Source organism: Pipistrellus hanaki (genome assembly GCF_964339955.1).
Source record: "Pipistrellus hanaki genome assembly, chromosome: 18".
In the NCBI taxonomy this organism is placed as follows: Eukaryota; Metazoa; Chordata; class Mammalia; order Chiroptera; family Vespertilionidae; genus Pipistrellus; species Pipistrellus hanaki.
In genome coordinates, this window is record NC_140520.1 from 21,177,455 (window position 1) to 21,199,708 (window position 22,254).

At 44.9% G+C, this 22,254-nt stretch overlaps 1 protein-coding gene across 1 annotated transcript in view; it reads left to right on the forward strand.

Moving 5' to 3' along the window:
* Positions 1 to 22,254, forward strand: part of CACNA1E (calcium voltage-gated channel subunit alpha1 E) — a 370,106-nt gene that overhangs the window by 107,723 nt on the left and 240,129 nt on the right. The window contains exon 4 of the mRNA XM_084866127.1: positions 822 to 1,090. Coding sequence (XP_084722253.1) covers positions 822 to 1,090 — 269 coding nt within the window. The remainder of the gene's footprint in view (positions 1 to 821; positions 1,091 to 22,254) is intronic.

Consider the following 22,254-nt stretch of genomic DNA (forward strand, 5'->3'; position numbering starts at 1 on the left):
TCTCTCCCGGGCGCAGGAGCTTTGAAGTCGTTGGTCTCTCTCCGGTTGGATCGACTTATTTTTGATATTTTTGGGCGTTGCGGTGTACGCAGGAATCTCTATTCCGCCCCCTCCCTACCCCCTTCCTCCCTCCCTCTCCATCTCTCTCAGCCTTTTTGGATGCGTCTGTACTGGCAGATTTCAAGACCCAAGTCTTGGCGGTGGAATACCTTGGATAGACTTGCAGGGGCTGGTGTTCTGAAGCATGCCACCATAACCCCGTCCTTGTCTTTTAAAGTTCTTTTGTTTTAATTTTTTTCCTCTCCCCCCCCCCCTCCCATTAATACATCACCGAACTGTTACCTAGCAGGCCGGTGCCCTAGGTGGTGGTCTGCCAGAGCAGAGCTATGTTTGAAGAGCAGCCTACTCCACCCCTCTCCTCTCCAGCCCTGGAGCGCCACCACACACTGGCATTTTGAAAAAGGAAAAAAAAAAATCGCCTCTGAAACTGAGCACCCCCCCCCCCTTTGCCACCCTTCTCCCCCCCCCCCCCTTTTTTTTTTTTAACTCCTTGAGGAATGGAGCTTGGCAGAGGTTGTATTTAGATTCAACAGTTCGGAGCAGCGGGTCGCTGCTGCTGCTGCTGCTGCTGCCGCCGCCGCCGCCGCCTCCAAAGAGCTCCGGAGGCTCCGGGAGGGAGGCGGCGGTCCCCCCGCCCGCCCGTCCGCCCGCCCGCCCGCCTGGATGCGGCTCTGAGCCTCCGCGTGTCTCTCTGCTTGTTGCTGGGGGCAGGTGTCCGGCCGCGATCACCTCTGTGTGTCTTCTGTCTGTTTGAACTTCAGGATGGCTCGCTTCGGGGAGGCAGTGGTCGTCGGCAGGCCGGGGTCTGGCGATGGAGACTCGGACCAGAGCAGGAACCGGCAAGGAACCCCGGTGCCTGCCTCGGGGCAGGCGGCCGCCTACAAGCAGTCGAAAGCGCAGAGGGCTCGGACTATGGCTTTGTACAACCCCATCCCCGTCCGGCAGAACTGTTTCACCGTCAACAGATCCCTGTTCATCTTCGGGGAAGATAACATTGTCAGGAAATACGCCAAGAAGCTCATCGACTGGCCATATCCTTTCTCGCCCACCGTGACTCCCCTCTCCCCCCCTTTTTTTCGTATTTCTTGGGTGAGAGGGGAAACCATGCATGGTTCCCCCCCCCCCCATTTCCTTCCTGATGCCCCTTTGCCCCTTTGCTGAACTGCACGCGTTACTTTGATGCATCTAAGGGGCAAGCTTGGTGCCATAGAGACCGGTGTGGCACTGGTGGTTTTCAAGGTAAGACTTTTGGGTTTTGCTGTTTCTTGTGTGGCTGTTTCTGGCATCCCTGGGCGCAGGGAGTTGAGGTTTTGTGTGATTGCCAGACCCAGTCCTTTCACATTGAAAGGGTTGCCCTAACATCAGGGCTCCCTTCCATACCCTGTCCCCCTTTTCCTACCTCAGTCACCGCCATCCCCACCAGCTGGAGAGACACCCGCATTATCTGCCCATAGGGGAGGTCCAGTTCAGCAACTTCCAGGGCCCTGGGCCAGAGCCCATATGGGCAGAGAGGTGAGCTAAGACAGGCTCTTCCTGGGGACCCAGCCAACTCCGGGTTGAAGTTGCAGGGAAAGTAAAGTGAAGGAGTGCGTCAGGGTAGGCAGTCCCCAATGGCACAGCCCACACCGCTCAGCTGGAGTTCTCCTCTGAGCCGGGGAAGAGCCTCTCACCAGGGTCCCTCCTTTCCTTCCTTAGTCCTGAGCTGGGTACCCCACTGCGTGCTCTCCTGTGCCCAGAATCCAGGTGGATCCGCTGGGCCTGAATGCATCAGCTAAAGGCTGCATTGGCTGAGCCCAGAGGTGTGCAGGCAACCTGTCTCTCCCTGGCTCCCAAGGACCTGCTCTCCACAGTGGGCTGGTGGGGCGGCTGATGCCGCAGGGCCAGCGTGAACGGCAGAGAAGGAGCGTCCTTGCAGGTTTAAGCGAGTGCACCAAATGCAGGCTGCTGATTCGGCATCTCGCTGCCTTGTTCTCCACTAAGAATCTGGGCGTCCGTCTGGCAAGATCTTTAGGAATCGGCGTTGGTGGGTGGTGCGGGGGATTAGTAGGAAGCAAGTCAGTGGGAAGCAAGTCAGTGGGGTGGTGGCAATGATGGGGTAGCTTGGAAACATGGGACTTGGATGCCTGTGGAGAGAGATTTCTTGGGAAGGATGCACCTGCAAAGGAGGCCCCGCCCTTTCCCCTTTCCTCCCTCCCTCCCTCTGCTCCCCCACCCTCCAGGTGTGCCTCACAGACAGCTGGAGCCCTGCTGGGTCTCTTAGTGTCAGCGAGGCAAGCTGCTCTCTCTCCTAAGGGCCTCTTCCTGCTACCTCCCCCCCCCCCCCCCAGTCTCTAGTCCGCCCCTCCTTCCTCCCTAGTTCCTGCCTCAGCAGCGCTGTGATTGGCCGGTGCACGGTACTTCCAGGCAGCACCCTCATTAGAAATGAAGGAGCATCTCTAAGCAGATATTATTCCTACTGCTGCACGCAGCCTCCTACGGGCCACCCGGGCTGGGCTGGGCTTCCTCTCTCCTTCTCCCACCCCCCTGTGCTCCCCTCCCTCTCCCCCTCTCTCCCACGCAGAGTGCTGGGGCCATGCGGTGCCTGAGTTAAATGTATCTAGGGTGGGGGTACTGGGAAGGGAGAGGATCAGGTCTCTGCAGCCCCGCCCGCCAGTGCACCGCACAAAGCAGACAGATCTCATTGTGTTGCAAGCTGCGGCTGCAAACACTCCTCCAGTCAGGTCTCTGATTTCCCAACATGCCCCTTCCTCCCCCACCTCCAACAGTTCCCTAAAATTTCCCACCCACCAGGCGCTGCTTCAACGTGCACCTCTCTTAGGGGCGCATTTGCCCTCGCCCTCAGTTTTCTCGGGGTAGACAAAGCCACCCAGCCGTCCTGAGGGTGGCAAAGTGTGGCATTGTTAGCACCTCGGACAGCGCCATCAAAATCCCCCAGGAGGCCAGGGCGCCACCGTCACCGGGTTCAGCTCCTGGGGCGCTTCCGGGGCTGCGATCTCCTGCACGTTTCCCACCCCACGCGGTGGCTGCTGCTCACGTTTCCTCTTCCGCTGCAGAGACACCGCCTCTCTGCCGGGCGTGGAGAGCGCCAGGTGGAACTGCGGGCTTCACTCTCCTTTTTCTTGTCTCTGGCCAGGATGCGCGGATAGGAGTCAGAGGGAGGCCAGAGAGTGGGTGCTCAGTGCCTTGGCTGTGAGCCTGTCCCAATGGTCTCTTCTAGCCCCACGGCAGGGAGTGTCCCAGGGGTTCTACAGAATGTCGGCAGTTGTAACAGTGTTCAGACAACATCTGCTAAGGTGTGTAGAGGAGCCTGGTTGGCCAATGGAAAATACACCATGTTTGCTTTTTTCCTCCTGACCGTGCAGTGTACCTGACACACCTTCCCTCTGGTGGTGACCACGTGGGAACATTGTGCTTGAGTGCGGTCTGCGCTCTCTCTAATACCACCTGCGTCCAAGTTCCCAGCCTCACTTCCCTTGCTCTAGCGACGCCCAGCTCCCAGAAATACCTTGCTCTTAGCCAGTGGGAGTTGGCATGAGCTTCAGTGACCACTCAAGCTTTCCTGCCAGGCTGTCTGGTTCGAATCCCACTCCTTCAGCAGCTCGGTGACCTTGAAAAGTCACTTCATTACTTTTCGACTCAGTTTCCTTATTGGTAAAACGAGGAAGGTGATAACGAGTTACTGGAAGAACTCCATGAGTTTAATATGTATCAAGTTCCTAGAATCTTGCCCAATACCTACTAAGCACTAGCTATTATTATTAGTAAAGTCCTTCGAAATTTCAGCATACCTTAAGGGAGGGGTTGTAGTTTTAAGTGAATTAAGTCTTTTAGATTTTTGCTTCTCAAAGGCAGCAAGGAGCAGCATCCTTATCAGCTCATGATAAACATCAGAATCCCAAAGCCCCCTTTCAGATTTGCTAAATCATAATCTGCATTTGAATAAGGTCCCCAGGTGATTCCTATGCACATGAAAAGTTTGGGAAGGCCTTCTCTTGCTCCCTGGAAGGGACGCATTTTGAAAAAAGGAAGGTTCAGAAGACTTGCTTCCAACTGACACGTGCTCTTGCCGGATGCGTGAGGGTTTTGAAGATTTGTCTTGTTGTGCTTTTCAAGACTTATACACCCTTAATAGGCTGGACTTGGGAGGCAATGTGCACCCTTGTGTGCTGTTAGTGGTCTCTTAACACTGCATATTACTGGTCTTTAATCAGATTGGGCTGAACAGATGAGTTAAATAAAAGGGATGATTTAATTTCTACTTATAGGACTCTCCAACTTGCGGGGGGCGGTAATATTATCTGGTTACTAATAGGCAAGGTCTAGTTCTTCTGGGAGGAAATGCCGAAGATAGCCCAGATTTGGCATGAAAGATGGTGGCATGTCAACAGCCCACTCGGAATGTGTTTCATTTTTCTTGGAAGCGACATCTGCATCGGGAGATAATTTTATTTTCTTATGGCACTCTCTTCTGCAGTGGAGACCATAACCTTTTTGAAAATGCTAATCTGATTTAAAATGTGGTATTACATTTTATATGATTCCTCCTTTTCTGTCTCGCTCATCTAATAGATCTAACCAAAAGGGTTCTCTTTTTCTCAAGGAATTGGCTGCTCTGAGTGTCATTCCACATTCCCTGTGCCGTGTGCCTACCAGCTCTAGCCCTTCTAGACAGTTCCCCCGCAGACAGACAGGGTCTCCCTGATGGTCTGTGAGCTGTCTCCCACTTACTTGCACTTTGCCAGGTGAGAAGTTGGAGGGAAGAGATGGATCATCTGACTTAGAATCTCTGTGCCGTTGATGGGCAGGGGGGATTTTTTTTTTTTTTAAACCAATTGTGTGAGTCACTCAGCAGGAAAGCACATATTTCTTGTGGAAATGCACGTGGTTTACAGTAGGACAATCCTTGAGATGATGAAGCTCATCACCACGAACCTGTGGACATTCCCCATGATTTCTTGTGGCAGAGAATTTCACCGTGGCCCCACAGAATGCTGGTTTTGGGTCAGAGGTTATGTGCCGTATTATGGTGAATTTCTCATTGAAAGTTGTCCATTTGTTTTGGAGGATTGTGGTGACTGTTACTGAAAACTTGAGTTCCCACAACTCCCACTTTGGCATTCACTTTTCTCTCGCTTTGGTTGCCTAAAAACATCCAGCACCTTGCAGGACGGTAGACGGTAATCCTGGCAGGGATTTCAGAGTTGATGTAACTATAATGGATCAGGAGTCAGAGGGTCTTGATTGGGGCTGAGGGTGGCAACTGACAAGGACAGGCCTGCGATTATATCCTATCGTCAGATAATGCAGGGGAGCAGACAGCAGAGCAGAAAGCCACTGTACCTGGCCCCGAGGCTGCAGGACAAAAGCCTTTGTTTCCGAAGGCTCCCGGAGACCCTCCAAATGGCCCATCGGAGTGGGTCATGCTTCTTCTGGAAACAAGGCTGTGACGTGTTGCGGGGACCAGCTGTAAGTGGCCTGCGACCTGGCAGTTGACCTGGAGTGTGAAGGAGGTTGTCAGGAACGAATGACGGGAAGATGGTGGCAGAAGTATCTTGGATGCCACAGTTCTGTCTGTTGGCCTGCCTGCCACCATTTCCCAACTTGCCTTCCCTGCCATGGGTGCAGGGTGCACTGAGCATTAGAGGAGGTGGAGGAGCGAGATGCCGAGAACAGACCTGCTTCTTCTCTTCTGAAAGATCCAGACTGTAGAATTACGAGCTCCATCCAAAATTGCGTATCTCTTTTTAGCTGTCGCTGTACAAAATGTAGGTGTTTCCCCGCCTCAAGCTCTGCCGCTTTCCCCCCCTCTCCACAGGAACAGCTGGTTTCTTCCCGTCTTCATGCTCTTCGTTAAAATAAAACGGAGTCAGGATTTGCTAAGCTGTCAGAATGCTTGCAGACCCTCTGGCGCCCCGTGCTCCCTCAGCAGATCAGGAGCCTCTCTTTGTCCTTCCTGGGCTGCCTGGGAAAGAAGGGGCCGCTCCCCAGCCTGAGCCCGGCCCTGCCAGCCAGCCCCTCCGGCCACTCTGACCACAAGGGTGTGAAAGAGGGCACCTACACGTGACGGAAGTGAACACCTTTCTGCTCAAAGGCGAGAGAGGCCCGGCCCGTTCCCTTATATTCTCCTTCTGCCCGGTCCTCCACCCTTTTCATCTTTCTGTATTTCTCCCTCTCTCGTGTTTAGGGTCGGGCTTTGGGAATAATTCATTACCTGTGTGAGTTTTTCCTGGGATTTTTAGAAAAGGAAGGTTATTCATCTTCCTCTTGGATATGATCAAGGTCTCTCTTTTTTTGTGTAGAGGGACTGGGGCATGAGAAAGGTGGCTGGGGGGAAGTAGGGTCTGGCTGTTTTTGTAATGACTGCCTCTACCCAGTCCCATTGCCCATCCAAATGCGGCTCCTCCTCCTCCTCCTCTATTCAGAGAACCTGGTTAACGAGAAGATATTTATGTCCCCAAGTACTTGTCACTCAGAATTCTCTGGTCATCCTAGGTTTTTGTGTTGGTAGATGCTAAGCCAGGCTCTGTAACCACTTCTTTTCAAATCCCTGTCGATTCACGTAGGAATTTGGAGGGGAAGCAGGAGCTTAAATTAGTGTATAGCAATCCTCCACCAGCACCGCCCCTACCACCAGCACCACGTGGCTTCTAACACAGACCCTTCGGAGGAGGGATAAAGATGCCAGGGCCCCGTTCCAAAGCCTCTCTTCCTAAGCATCCGGAACCTGCTTGTATGTGGTCACCAGTCGGTCAGAGAGAGAAACATCCATGTGAGAGAGAAATGTTGATCGGGTGCCTCCCACCTGCGCCCTGACCAGAGCCGGGGATTGAACCTTCAACCTAGATAAGTCCCCTGACTGAGAATCGAACCCGCAATGCTTTGGTGCACACCAGCCAGGGCCAGCATCGCTTTTAATTAAAGACAGAAAGGGCAGCGCAAAGGTTTTAGGTTCCTCCAGCCTCGTGTTCTCCTATGTTTTTAGACACTCCAAGGAGACATTCTGTGGTGTGTTTGTGCCGACCGACCGAGTGCCCCAAGAATGTTTACCTACTTTTCCATTTCCTGCATCTTTGGCCAATCTCTGGCTGTGAACTCTTGACCCATAATGGCCCAGATCCAGGAAAAGAGCCCCAATGACTTGAAAATGCCTCCGTTACCTAAGACAGCCCCACCCCCACTCCCACCCCTCTCCTTGCGCCTGGTGGAACTGCCAGCACTTCTTAGGAGCTTCTTTTCTTACTGTATTTCGAGTTCCAAGTTTGTAGGACTGAATATCTCCACTCTTAGCCTTCTTGACTATTAAATAAAAGAAGAAAGAACCATTTCTAAAGTAGTTCATCTGGAGGCAGACAGGCAGGGTTTGGGATTATAACTGCAGGCGAGACTCCAGCTAGACTCCAGTGGTCCAGCCACGTGAGGGGCTGCAGGGAGAGGCCCTGCCTGGCGCCCATGCCGAGTGCCGTCTCTGCTTGTGGGTGCTTGATTTGGATGGCTGTTGCAACTCTGCATAATTTTGAGGCTTTTTTTTTTTTTTTTTTTTTTTTTTTTTTTCCTGCATTTGGCCCTGCTGCATGGCATTTAGTTCCCTGCCTCTGGAGAACTTGGAAAGCCTGCTTCAGTTGTATTCATTGGCTTTCTGGAAGGGTGTATCATTAAAACCAGGGTGTGGGGGTGGGGTGACATTGGTTAATAAATTTTTTTTTTCAACCCTTTCAGAGAGGGTTGAAAAGACTGGGCTGAGCAGTGGGTAACAGGTTAGAGTCACACAGGGGAACCTGCACGGGGCCTGTGGGATCAGGCGCTGGTGTCATTTCCGTGGCCCAGGCACAGGGTTCTGCCAGTCACCTCCTGGGCCCAGGGAAGAGACTCTGAACACCAGCACGAGGCGGAAATCAGTCCTCACAAATGCTTCCCAGCCTCTAGCTCAGCAGGAGGCTTGAAGTTTTCCAAACTTTCTCGATTTCCACACTGTTTTCTCATGGGGCTGGTCAGAGTCAAAAAGCATGAAATGGATTTTCAACAGTCACTCTCTAATGGCCCCGCCACTTCCAGCTGTGTGCTGTTGGGAACGCTTTTGCCCCTGTTCTGTCGGCGGCTTCTCTTTAGAACAAGTGATTTCTTTTTTTTTTATTGAATTGATTGGGGTGACATTGGTTAATAAAACCATACTGGTTTCAAGTGTACAGCTCTCTAACACATCGTTTGCATATTGCATCATGCACTCAGCATCCCAAGTCAAGTCACTTGCCGCCACCATTTATCCTTCCATGCCCTCTTCCCCCACTGCCTTTTCCTTCTGACAATCACCATACTGTTGTCTGTGTCTGATGCTTATTTTTTGTTGTTGTTGTTACTTAATCCCTTCAGTTTTTTCACCCAGCCTCCCAACACTCCTTTGAGAGCTGTCAGTGTGTTCTTTGTATCTATTTTGTTTTCTTAGTTTATTTTGTGCGTTAGATTTCACATGTAAGTGAGATCATGTGATATTTGTCTTACTCTAACTGGCTTTTTTCACTTAGCATAATACTCTCTAGATCCATCACGCTGCCCTAAAAGGTAAGATTTCTTTCCTTTTTTATGGCCATTGTGTAAATGTACCACAGCTTTTTTATCCACTCATCTACTGCTTGATGGGCACTTGGGTTGCTTCCAGAACTTGGCTATTGTAAATAATGCTGCAATAAATATTGGGGTGCATATATTTTTAAAGTAACATTTCAAGTTTCTTCAACTATATTCCCAGAAGTGGGATCGCTGGGTCATAAGGCAGTTTCATTTTAAGTCTTTTGAGGAAACACCGTATTGTTTTCCACAGTGGCTGCACCAATCTGCATTCCCACCAGCAGTGCACGAGGGTTCCCTTTCTCTACATCAGCACTTGATGCTTATTACTTTATTGATAATAGCCATCCTGACAGGCATGAGGTGATATCTCATTGTGGTTTTACTTTGCATCTCTGATGATCAGTGACACTGAGCATCTTTTCATATGTCATTAACCATCTGTATGTCTTCTTTGGAGAAGTGTCTATGCAGGTCCTTTGCCCATTTTTAAATTGGATTGTTTGCTTTCTTTGTATTGAGTTGTATAAGTTCTCTATAAATTTGGATATTAACTCCTCATCAGATGTATCATGTTCTTCCAATCAGTGAATTGTCCATGGTTTCCTTTGCTGTGCAAAATCTTTTTTGTTTGATGTAGCCGAATTTGTTTATTTTTTCTGTTGTTTCCCTTGCCTGAGGAGATATATCAGAAAAAAATATTGCTACAAAAAATGTCTGAGATTTTACTGCCTATGTTTTCTCCTAGGATTTTTATGGTTTCACCGCTTACATTTAAGTCTTGAATCCATTTTGAATTTATTCTTGTGTATGGTATAAAGGGGTGGTCTAAAAGGTTTCCTTCCCCCCCCCCCCCCCCCCCGTATCTGTCTAATATTCCCAACACCATTTATTTAATAAACTGTCTTTAGCCCATTGTATGATATTAGCTATGGGTTTGTCATACATGACCTTTATTATGTTGAGGTATGTTCCCTCTATTCCTACTTTGCTGAGAGCTTTTATCACAAATGGGTGCTGGATTTTTATCAAATGCTTTTCTGCATCTATTGATATGATCATGTGATTTTTCTACCTCATTTTGTTTATGTAGAGTATCACGTTTATTGATTCGCAAATATTGTATCAATTTTGCACATCTGGGATAAATCCCACTTGATCATGGTGTGTTATCTTTTTAATATATTGCAGGATCCAATTTGCTAATATTTTGTTGAGGATTCTGGATTTATATTCTTGAGGGATATTGGCCTATAATTTTTTCTTTCTTTGTAGTGTCTCTATCTGGTTTTCGACTTAGGATAATGCAGGCCTGGTGAAATGAGCTTGGGAGTCTTCCTTCCTCTTGAATTTTTTGGGATAGTTTGAGAAGAATAGGTGTCAGTTCTTCTTGAATGTTTGGTAAAATTCACCAGTGAAGCCATCTGGTCTGAACTTTTGTTTGCTGAGAATTTTATCTTTTAAATGTTTATTATTACTGCTTTGATTTTATTTATTTATTTATTTAATTCATTAAAAAATATTTTATTGATTTTTTCACAGAGAGGAAGAGAGAGGGATAGAGAGTTAGAAACATCGATGAGAGAGAATCATCCATTAGCTGCTTCTTGAACACCCCCTACTGGGGATGTGCCCGTAACTAATGTACATGCCCTCGATTGGAATTGAACCTGGAACCTTTCAGTCCGCAGGCCAACGCTCTATCCACTGAGCCAAACCAGTTTCGGCTGCTTTGATTTTATTAGTTGTAATCTGTCCTTAGGATTTTCTTCGATTCAGTTTTGGAAGATTGTATGTTTCTAGGAATTTATCCATTTCTCCCAGGTTGTTTAATTTTTTTGGCTTATAGTTATTCATAATGTTTTCTCCCAATCTTTTGTATTTCTTTGGTGTCAGTTGTTATTTGCCCTTTTTCATTTCTGATTTTATTTATTTGGGTCCTCTCTCTTTTTTTCTTGATGAATCTGGTTAACGGTTTGTCAATCTCATTTATCTTTTCAAAGAACCAGCTCTTGTTTTCATTGAGCTTTTGTACTTTAAAAAAAATATATATTTTTATTGATTTTTTACAGAGAGGAAGGGAGAGAGATAGAGAGCTAGAAACGTCGATGAGAGAGAAACATCGACCAGCTGCCTCTTGCACACCCCCTACTAGGGATGTGCCTGCAACCAATGTACATGCCCTTGACCGGAATCAAACCTCGGACCCTTCAGTCTGCAGACCGACGCTCTACCACTGAGCCAAGCTGGTTTCAGCGATCTTTTGTACTTTAAAAAAAAGTCTCTATGTCTTTTATTTTCTCTCTAGTATTTATTATTTCCTTCTTTTTTACCTGTTACGGGTCTATTGATGCACTGACTTGAACTTGTAGGGCCAGGTGTGGGCCTAGTGCCGGGAGAGGAGATGGCTAGAAGGCAGTGAGGACACGACCTGGCTGGTAGAGGATTGCAGGGTTATTTCATGAGAATCTGGAAACAAGCTTTTCCTACTTCGCAGTCTTGCTAAGGATCATGCCAGGTTCTGTGTTACTCAACACAAGCTGTGCAAAAAGTACACAGTGTTTGTTGCTATCTGGCAATTTGTTACACAGAACTCTTTATTATTTGGCACCCAGAGATCTGTAGTATAATAACAAATGAGATGTGTACCGCTGGCCCCCAGGCACCACAAAGTGCCTAGTGCTCTCTGAATGCTGCCAATAAAGCATTCACTGCATTATGTTCAGCATTGTTTGAGCGGTGTATGCACTTTATTGTATTCACAGCTTTTGCAAATTATAATCCATATTGATTATGTAAAGTAGCTCTTTAGCACTTTTTGTTGTTGTTGTTGTTGTTAAATTAACCCAAGCATTCTTCTCTAGCTATACCAGATAACAGGAATCTCTGCCTGGTTGTAGACGTAATCCTTTCTTCAACTTTGGTAATACTGTAGGACTTGGAGATGAATCCTGGTATAGTTGTCATATTGCCAGGTGGTGGCTGGAACAAAGTAATTATTTTTAAGTGGATGGATAGCTCAGTAGGCCTTCGATTTGCTGGGTAGGTTCTCCAGCTGCTAAGCTGTATTGCATCTAATTGGTGTGCAGTGTTTCTGTAAGCTGACGTTGGAAATGAAATGAACCACCGAAATTTCCGAGAGCTTCCAATAGGCATCTCAGCTAGAGGTTGACATCCTTCCCGAGCTTGACTGAATTTTCCTCTTTTTGTGCCTTGGGCTGTTTCCATGCTCATTGATACCCCCATCTCCATTCTTCTTGATAAAGTCGAGGGATGTGTTGACTTGAAACTGTTCAGTTGCAGGGTGATGGTCTCTAATTGGTTTAGACTAGGGGTGTCGAACTCAATCAGAGAAGGGGCCAAAATCTAAAATCCAGCCTAAATCGCGGGCCGAATGGTTTACTGAACAGTCATAAACTGACAATGTCATAAACTGACAGCGGAGTGCAGTGATGACAGCGCGGTGCAGGCCACATTGCAAGGCCTGGCGGGCTGGATTTGGCCCGCGGGCCTTGTATTTGACACATGTGGTTTAGACAATGGAATTTGAGAGTTGGGAACGACCTGAGTGGCTGTCTAGATGACATCTAGATGAATCTTTTTGGGGAATAGAAATTACGAGGTCTCTCCAGTACAGTATTTATTTGCTTTCTGTATTAGGAACACAAATCCTACAGAAATCTGATCGATGTTATGGACTCCTCTTTTCCTGAAAAGATAACGCATACAATTTTGTATTCATTTTTTGGGGGGTGTGGTCCATGGATTACAGTTTAAAAATGCTGACTGTGCTAGAAAATTCCCACATTCTGGCATATTGGGATGACAGGAATAGTGACTCCTACCCCAATATCATTATATCCTTTAGGTACCAGTACGGCAGGAATTCGACAGAGACGTGTTTGTACTAGTGCGTCAGCAGAGGGTCACGATGTAACACAAGCCTACGAGCCAATGAGCATGAACTCAATGCAGGAACTCTTCCCACATCACCCTGAGAGCTGGCCATCAAGCTTCCAGGGACAGGGTGCCCTTCTATTACTAAAATACTTCAGGTGTAGGAAGTTGAGCTATTCTCTTTGTAGTTTCTACCTGCTTGTTGTTTCCTCTTTCTGTCCTATGAAGCAATACAGACCAAACCTACTTTGTGTTCACTTCATCGTCTTATGGCACTGAACAGTGCGGTTGGCTAGAGGCTACTGTGATGATGGATATGATGTTTTTTTTATCTGTGCTGTTCAGTGAGGTAGCCACCAGCCACATGTTGTTCTTGAACACTTGATATATGGCTATTGTGGCTGAATACTAAAGTTTAAGTTTTATTTCATTTTAAATAATTTAAATAGCCACACACGACTAGTGGTTGTTGTATAGGACAGCAGAGGTAGCGAGGCTAGCTAATGAGTCAGAAAGCCACAGTTCCTGTCTGGGTTCTGTCATTTGTTTGCTTGGGAACTGGGCATGTTTTCCCAGCCTGGGCTGCAGGGCTCCTCAGGATTCACTCTGCACTTGGCACAGCCTGCCTCAGCCACCATAACCACCTTCAATTCAGTCAAAGCCTGCCTCAGCCACCATAACCACCTTTAATCCAGTCACAGCTTGCCTCAGCCGCCATATTCACCTTCAATCCAGCCACAGCCTACCTTAGCCACCATAATCACCTTCAATCCAGCCACAGCCTGCTTCAGCCACCATAATCACCTTCAATCCAGCCAAACCCTCCTCAGCCACCATAACCACCTTCAATCCAGCCACAGTCTGTCTCAGCCACCATAACCACTTTCAATCCAGCCACAGCCTGCCTTAGCCACCATTATCACCTTCTCTCCAGCCCCAGCCTGCCTCAGCCACCATAACTACCTTCTCTCCAGCCGTCTCAGGGGCACCAATGCCTGAAGGCACCACCCTCTCCCAGACCTCTGTGCCTGTGCACTTGATACTGCTTCTGTTTGGAATGTCTTCTCTCACCCTGGCTTCTGGGCTTTAAAACTCAGAGATTATTTCATCCAGGAAGCCTTCCTTGATGTCTCTCAGCAGAGTAAGTCAACTCTCTCCCTGGGCTTCCCTATGGCACCTGATTTTTATTCAAACACTTATGCAGCTTTAATATTGACTTAAAATTCTTGCAAGAGAGAGGGCATTATCTATTCATTTTTTAAATTATCAGAACATAGAACAGTAATGAACATAGGCATTTAATGTATTTGTTCGAATTCAGATAATTTTTTTAGTTTAGTTCAGTTTTTAAATTTTATATTTTTAAGAAATAGCATTCTATTTCTGACTAGATGAGGTTGTAGTCAGCTAAAAATCCTGAATCTCTTAATATGAATTGATGACAGAGTTAGTTTTTCCGCACTGTTCTCATTCAATTTAATTTTTGAATCTAAATTCAGGAGTCTTTGTTTATTTCAAATACATTTAATCTTCTTGCTTTGGGTCCAACAACCCATCCTGTAGAAATCTTTTTCCAGTGGGGACAGGGAATTAACATTCATTGAGTGTCCACCAAACTTCAGACTCTGAATTTTAACAAGACAGTCTAATGAGATCATTGTTATCCCCATTTTAATGATGGGAAAACTGAGGCTGAGGAAGATTAAGGCATTTACCCGAGGTGGTCTGAGTCCAAAGTTCAAGTGATTTCCGTTACACAGGGACTGTAGACCTGCTGCTGTTTAATGAGTGAGCTCTCCACCCTGGGCTTTGGGCCATCAGCAGAGAGCACATCCTTTATGCTTTCATTGAGATAATTGATAAAAATATGGTTAGAATTGGGGGCCTTTCTTCTGCTCCTCATCAGAGCATTGATCAGTGCTCGTCGACTGTTCAACCTTTCTCAGATGTTCCGAACTGGGCTTTAGTGGCTGACATTTCTCTATTTTGTCTGTAAGAATTCTGTGGGAGATAGCCTTGTCACATGCTTTGCTGAAATCAATACACACTTTTATGACTATTTCATGTCTATTTTAGGCTGGAATGTAGCAACTTGCTTTCTTCAAAGTCCACTGTAGGTATCATTTCCAGTGATTCATTGAGACAATCTTTTATCTCTTTACATGAGAAGAGAAGTGTCGAACCCCAGAATCTCAGGAGTTTAATGGATATTAGATGTCATCTAGCCCTGAGCCCAGCAGATAAAGGCTTTGCTCTAGAGTTTAGGGTTTATCATCCCAGCTTTGGGAGCAGGAGAGCATCATGGTTTCACACATGGCCCTTGGATTCAAATTTTGGTACCACCTCCACCACTTCCTAGCTGTGTGCCTAGGGGAACTTCTTAACCTTGCTGTGCCTCTGACTCTTCAAACAAAATGGAAAGAGGGTGTTTCTCCTAGGATTTTTGTGAGGATCAGATGAGATAACACATGTAAAATGGTAGAACAATGTCTGGCACGAAGTAAACTGTGAATAAATCTTAGCTGTTAGTATCTGGTTAGTTCTGGATGAGTCAACATTAAACCCGTGCAGCTATGTTTTCCCCTTCTTACAATGCCATCTACTTTCTCCTGAGTCTTGTCAGGTTTCCACGCGAACACTGTCAGATACTGTTTACGTGACCTCATGTTGGTCTTGTAACCTCTCCGAGCCTCAGAGTCTTCAGGTGTGAGCTTGGTGAGATCATCTCCCAAGAATGTCTGAGGGAGCCTCAGCTGATGTGTATGCAAGCCCTTCATGAACATGTTAGATATTAGTGCTAATGTTGATAGTCACAAAGATCTATTTATTATTTAACATTTATTATTTACGAGGTGCCGGATTACTGCTCTGCATGTGCTATTGCATTTATTCCTACAGAGATAAGCATTCTGTTTTCTCTCTCTCACAGTTGGGAGATTAAGGCCTGGATAGGGTAACACATTGGCCCGTTTACTCAGGGAGTGAGAGCTGGAGGCCTGGGTCAGAACCCCAGCTCTCAACCACTGTAGCTAGAGGGTCTTCCCACGAGTCTTTCTGTCTCTTCTCAAAGTTACCGGGCTTACATTTTGTAAGATAAGTTTTAAACATCTACATTCAAAGTTACCGGACTTATATTTTGTGAGATAAGTTTTTAAACATCTACATAAGAACCTGTCCTTCTGTGTATGTTTCTACTGCTGATTTTATACCAATATCATCCCTAAGGACACACTGGATTTATAACCTAGGAAAAATATCTTCAGGCACAGCAATGGTACAGAATTTTTCCAGCAGTCTTTTGATAAAAAATGGATCAGATACTCAAAACCATCAACTTGAAACAAGCTCACTCAATTTTGTTTTTGTTGGTGTGTAAGTGGTAACCAGGACTTTCAGATGGCTTGTCTGGTGGCCTATAAAAGGATCCCTCCTGGAGTCCCACCTTGGCCTCTGGGATGTTTTCTGTTCAGGGGTTGCCAGCCTCCTAGCTGACTATTCTCTGTCTGTGCAGGTTGGTGGGTATTTAGTGTCCCTGCTGTGGGTTGGACTCTGTGAACTATGGAGGAAGAATCTTGAAAGATTGGAGGGATGTGAGAGGGATAGATCAACTCTCCGTGTCTTGGAGACCTTGGACAGTTGCCTAATAAACCTGTTGAAGGTCATCTGACCAGGACACTAAAAGACATTTTACCTGAGGAAACTGGAGAGTGGTGTGGATGTGAATAGAATAGAGTTCTAGGGTGAGCCCCTTGGTTTCTGGAGTCCAAGCTGAAGACCCAAAAGAAATTGGGGAGTGGACCTCAAAAAAAGAAAGAAAGGAAGGAAGGAAGGAAGGAAGGAAAGAAGGAAGGAAGGAAGGAAAGAAGAAAGAAAAAAAAGAAAGAAAGAAAGAAAGAAAGAAAGAAAGAAAGAAAGAAAGAAAGAAAGGAAGAAAGAAAGGAAGAAAGGAAGAAAGGAAGAAAGAAAGAAGCTGCCTGTTCCTTCTTTCTGCCAATTTCGGATTGTATTTGCATGGGATTTTGTGTTTATGAAATAACAGCCATATGGATGCTCAAGGAGGCATGTGTTCTGGCCTGTTAATCTGAGGAGCAGTTGAAGGGTGTGGGCTTGTCTGGAGGTGGGGTGGGTGGTAACATGAGGAAGGGGCAGTTGTGGGGAACATGGGCCTATGAAACTCAGAGGATCTGGGCATTTTGGCAAGATAATGCTCCCTTCTCATAGATAGTTGTGTATGTATGTGTTTATTTATTTTTGAGATCACCATCTGCCCTTCCTCCCACAAAGTTCTGTGGAGCTTCTTTCCCTGGTGATGACTAGGGAGTAACAGACAAGTGCCCACCTTGGATGTTCAGGCTCAGAAAGACTGAGTTCATTTCTGTTTCAAACATCAGCAGACAGGCTCAAAGAGCAAAATGAAGGAATAGATTTGGGGAAATGAGAACTGTCTAACAAAGTGGTTTTCAACCTTTCTAATGCCAAGACCCTTTAATACAGTTCCTCATGTTTTGGTGACCCCCAACCATAAAATTATTTTGTTGCTATTTCATGACTGTAATTTTGCTACTGTTAATCAATTGTAATGTAAATATCTGTGCTTTCCGGTGCTCTTAGGCTCTACAGGTCGCTATCAACAGGTTGAGAACCGCTAATAGGGTTACTTAAGACCATCGGAAAACACAGATATTGGCAACCCTGCTAGCAGTTCTCAACCTGTAGAGCTTAAGACCATCAGAAAACACAGATCTTTACATTACAATTCATAACAGTAGCAAAACTGCAGTTATGAAGTAGCAACGAAAATAATTTTATGGTTGGGGGTCACCACAACATGAGGAACTGTATTAAAGGGCTGTGGCATTAGGAAGGTTGAGAACCACTGCTCTAACAGCTTCCCACATTTCCATTGTGAAAGAGGCTGGGTTCAGAACAACCCTGCACAATGATGAGGTTTCTCATGTCTCTCTTACCTTCATGTATTTTTGCCATAATATTTTACTAGTATTTTTTAGGGTTATGGTCCAGGTCTGGAGAGTCATCCATTTCTCAGAATGTATCCCTGGAAAGGACATAATGAATGCCTGTTGTTTGGCTGACACTCTCTACAGTGTGCTGTAGAGACACAGAGCATTTAACCCAGTGCTGTGTTCTCATTTTATTGCTGGTTAGCTCAAGGCCACTGGGAGATGTGGTCTGACAGATTCCATTGGCTGGTCTCTTCCCATTCTTTGTACAGCACTGCCTCAGATCAGGCCAGAAGACTAGCAGGTGCTGTTCCCTCTTTAGGATGACACTGTGAACTGCCTGCCTGCATCTGTAGGACCCACCACCTATGAGACTAAACCCATGGAGGAGTAAAGGATTGACAGATGGGAGAAGAGCAGAGACCTCTTACCCCATCATCAGAGTCATCATGAAATGGGCCTGAGACATTTTGCTGGGTGTCATTGGAACGTAAGCTTGAGTTGGAATTGGGTCCTTGGCTGTGTTGTCTTGGCTTCACCAAAAGCTCCACTGTCACACTTCCTTTGTCACTCAGCAAAGGACCTTGATTTTTATAAAACTTTGTGAATATTTCCTTAATCAGTCCTCTTTTGCAGGGTTCCCATAGTGTGGTGTGGAGGAGGCAATTTAATGACTTTTTCTTGAACTTGCACCCCACTGAAGGCTTCTGCTTTTGCAGCTTGTTAAGGAAGTAGGTGTTGAGGGCACAGGTGGCTGCAGGAAAAAAAACAAAACTTTACTATCCAAATAGAGAGTATAGAAAAGGCTTTCAATAGGTTTATTGAAAAGCAGCCTTATGTTCACCCCCAGGCTACCATTCTGAGGATTCTAAGCTATCATTAACCATCTCTTCGAGATGTTAGGAACATCTTGCCATGGAGCTCCTATTCTTGAAAATTTAGTAATATTGCCATTGACTTATATATTTTAAAGGTATTCCTGGGTGTGGTGGGATTTTAATTTTGAATTTATTGTTGGGTGTCCTCATTAGTAACTTCACCAAAAATGGTTTCTCTCAACTGTAATAACAGGTGCTCCTTCTTTCTCCCTGATTTTTATTTCAATCATGTTACCTCTCAGCACAGCAGAATAATAGAATATTAGAGTTATAGAGACCTAAGAGAAACTCTAATTAAATCCTCAATTATCTATAAGAAGGCTGAGAGCCAGAGAGGTTAAATGACTGACCACAGGTCTTTTAGTACAAAGCAGAGACTTGGAACCCAGGGCTCCTGATTCTAAGTCCGGGGCTACTTTTGATCACATTTCCTCTTTTCTCTCCTCATTACTCTTTCTCTGCACAATCACTTTTCTTCCAGCCCCTCCTCCTTGTCTGGGGCTTTCTCATCCTTTTATTAGTTAGCAAGTATATATTTTTGGTGTTTCTCTTGGGTTGGGGCATAGGAGGTTGGATATACAGAACATGATTAATAAGAAAAGACCTAAGAAAAAGTAGGACTGTCACCCTAAAACAGCAGGATATGCATTTTTTTCAACTTCCCATGGAACATTTCCTAGGATATACCACTTATTAGGACACAAAACAAGTCTCAGTAAATTAAAAAAAAAAAATTGAAATAATATCAAACATCTTCTTTGGCCATATTGGTATGAACCTAGAAATCAATCACATGCAAAAAACTGAAGAACACACAAAGATACGGAAGCTAAATAACATGTTACTAAACACTGACCTGATTAACAATGAGATCAAGGAAGAAATCAAGAGATACCTTAAAACAAATGAAAATGAGAACACAACAACCAAAAAAATCTATGGGACAAAGCAAAAGCAGTCCTAAGAGGTAAATTTATAGCAATGCAGGCCTATCTCCAGAAACAAGAAAAATCTCAAATAAACAATTTTACTTTACACTTTAAAGGAACTAGAAAAAGAACAACAAACAAAGCCCATAATAAGTAGAAGAAAGGAAATAAAGATCAGAGATGAAGTAAACAAAAATGAAGTCAGAAAAAACAGTACAAAATAGCAATGAAACCAAGAGCTGGTTCTTTGAAAAGATAAGCAAGATCGACAAACTTTAATTAGACTCATTAAGAAAAAAAAGAGAGAGGACCCAAATAAATAAAATCAGAAATGAAAGAGGAGAAGGAACAATTGACACCAAAGAAATACAAAGGACTGTAAGAAAATATTACGAAAAACTATATGCCTACAAATTGGACAATCTGGGTGAAATGAATAAATTCCTAGAAAAATACAATCTTTCAGAACTGAATCAGGAAGAATCAGAAAATTTGAATAGACAGATTACAACTAATGAAATCAAAGCAGTAATTAAAAATCTCCCAACAAACAAAAGTCCTGGACCAGATGGCTTCACAGTTGAATTCTACCAAACATTCAAAGAAAAAAAATGACACCTATTTTCCTCAGACTATTCTAACAGCTGCAAGAGGAAGGAAGACTCCCAGTCTCATTTTAAAAGGCCAACATTATCCTAATTTCAAAACTAGGTAAAGACATTACAAGAAAAGAAAATTATAGGCTGATAACCCTGATGGACATAGATGTTGAAATCCTCAACAAAATGTTAGCAAACCAGATCCAGCAATACATTAAAGAGATCATACACCATTATCAAGTGGAATTTATTCTGGGGATGAAAGTTTAAAACAGTATTTGCAAATCAATAAACATGGTACACCGCATAAACAAAATGAAGGATAAAAATCACATGTTCTTATCAATAGATGCAGGAAAAGCATGTGATAAAAATCCAGCACCAATTTATAATAGAAATTCTCAGCAAAGTGGGAATAGAGGGAACATACTTTGACGTAATACAGGCCATATATGACAAACCCACAGCCAACTCAATGGGCAAAACCAGCAAGTGTTTCCCTTAAGATCTGGAAGAAAACAGGGATGTCCATTTTCACCACTCTTATTCAACAAAATACGGACAGTTCTGGCCACAGAAATCAGATGATAAGAAATAATAATCAGATGATAAGGCATCCAAATTGGGAAGGGAGGAGTAAAACTGTTATTATATGCAGGCGACGTGATCCCGTACAATAGAGAACTCTAAAGATTCCACCAAAAACCTAGCAAAATTAATAAATGAATTCAATAAAGTAGCAGGATACAAAATTAATATTTAGAAATGGGTGGAATTTCAAAAAATTTTTAAAAATATATTTTATTGATTTTTTACAGAGAGGAAGGGAGAGAGATAGAGAGCTAGACACATCGATGAGAGAGAAACATGGACCAGCTGCCTCTTGCACACCCCATACTGGGGATGTGCCCACAACCAAGGTACATGCCCTTGACCAGAATCGAACCCGGGACCTTTCATTCTGCAGGCCGATGCTCTACCACTGAGCCAAACCGGTTTTGGCATGGGTGGCATTTTTATACACCAGTAATGAACTGTCAAAAAGGGAAACTGAGAAAACAGTCCTATTTACAATTGCATAAAAAATACCTAGGAATAAATTTAACCAAGAAGGTAAAGGACCTGTATTCAGAAAATTATAGGATACTGAAGAAAGAAATAGAGGAAAATACAAAGCATATCTTGTGTTCTGGGATAGAAAGAATTGACATCATTAAAGTGTCCATACTACCCAAAGCAATCTATAGATTCAGTGCAATTCCTATCAAAAACCAAATTTCCAAATACTTATTAGTATGTAGAACCAAGTAAGACCACGCATAGCCACAGCAATCTTGAGAAAGAAGAACAAAGTTGGAGGAATCACACTACCTGAAATCAACCTATATTACAAGGCCATAAGTAATCAAGACAGCATAGTATTGGCATAAAAACAGACCCATTGAACAGTGGAACAGAATAGAGAGCCCAGAAATAAGCTCATGCATTGATGGCCAATTAATATTTGATAAAGGCAGCAAGAACATGCAATGGGGGAAGGACAGTCTATTCAGTTGGCTGTGCAGCCAAGCCTGAGACCCACTGATTGAGGTGTGAGCTTTTTATCTGATTTGCTTCTTCGGCTATGCTTTCATCACGTGTCCTGGCTGATTCGTCCCACTTCCTTTGTAGGCTACGGTGAAATAGCAGGAGCCCCCTGGGTATTCACGAATTCAGCCTGAGAGAACGGGGTGGTTAATTCTTACGTTTCATGGCACCAGCAATTCATTCATACTGCTGCTTCTGGCATACACCCAGATACACAGGTACCAGCTTTCTATGATAAGGGTGATGCTGCAGACTTTATGAACTCAGGTCTAGCTAAGGGGACGACTTGAGGCTAAGGGACAGAGCCAGCGTGAGCCATGCTAATGCAGAGGCCCTTGAACAAGAGACTGAGGACTCAAAGGTCTTGCTTCCTATCCATCTGTTAACCCGTATGTATATGAAGGTTGATCCAGCTCAACTGCTATCAGATATAGGAATTTCTTCCTCGGTATCCTTAAAGGGCTGTAAGAGATACAGAGCTTACAGTAAATGGTGTTCTGGAACTGGCTCATCCCAGCTCTTGGGTAATCCATCGTGTGTGTCTCTTCCCAAATTCATACACATTGATGTCAAGGTGGTGAGCTTCAATTTGGCCATGGAGAGCCATTTAGACTCCAGAAACTGCCAAATGCTACACATCAGGGCTTTTGTCTCTTTAGTAAACACTTGTTAGTGTAACACTTTGCTACTTGACGAAATACATAGTCCATTCACCTGTGGAATAGTGAAACTTCTGTGCATTGCCCCAGTCTGCCTCTGGGTGGGTATTCCACCCTTTGAT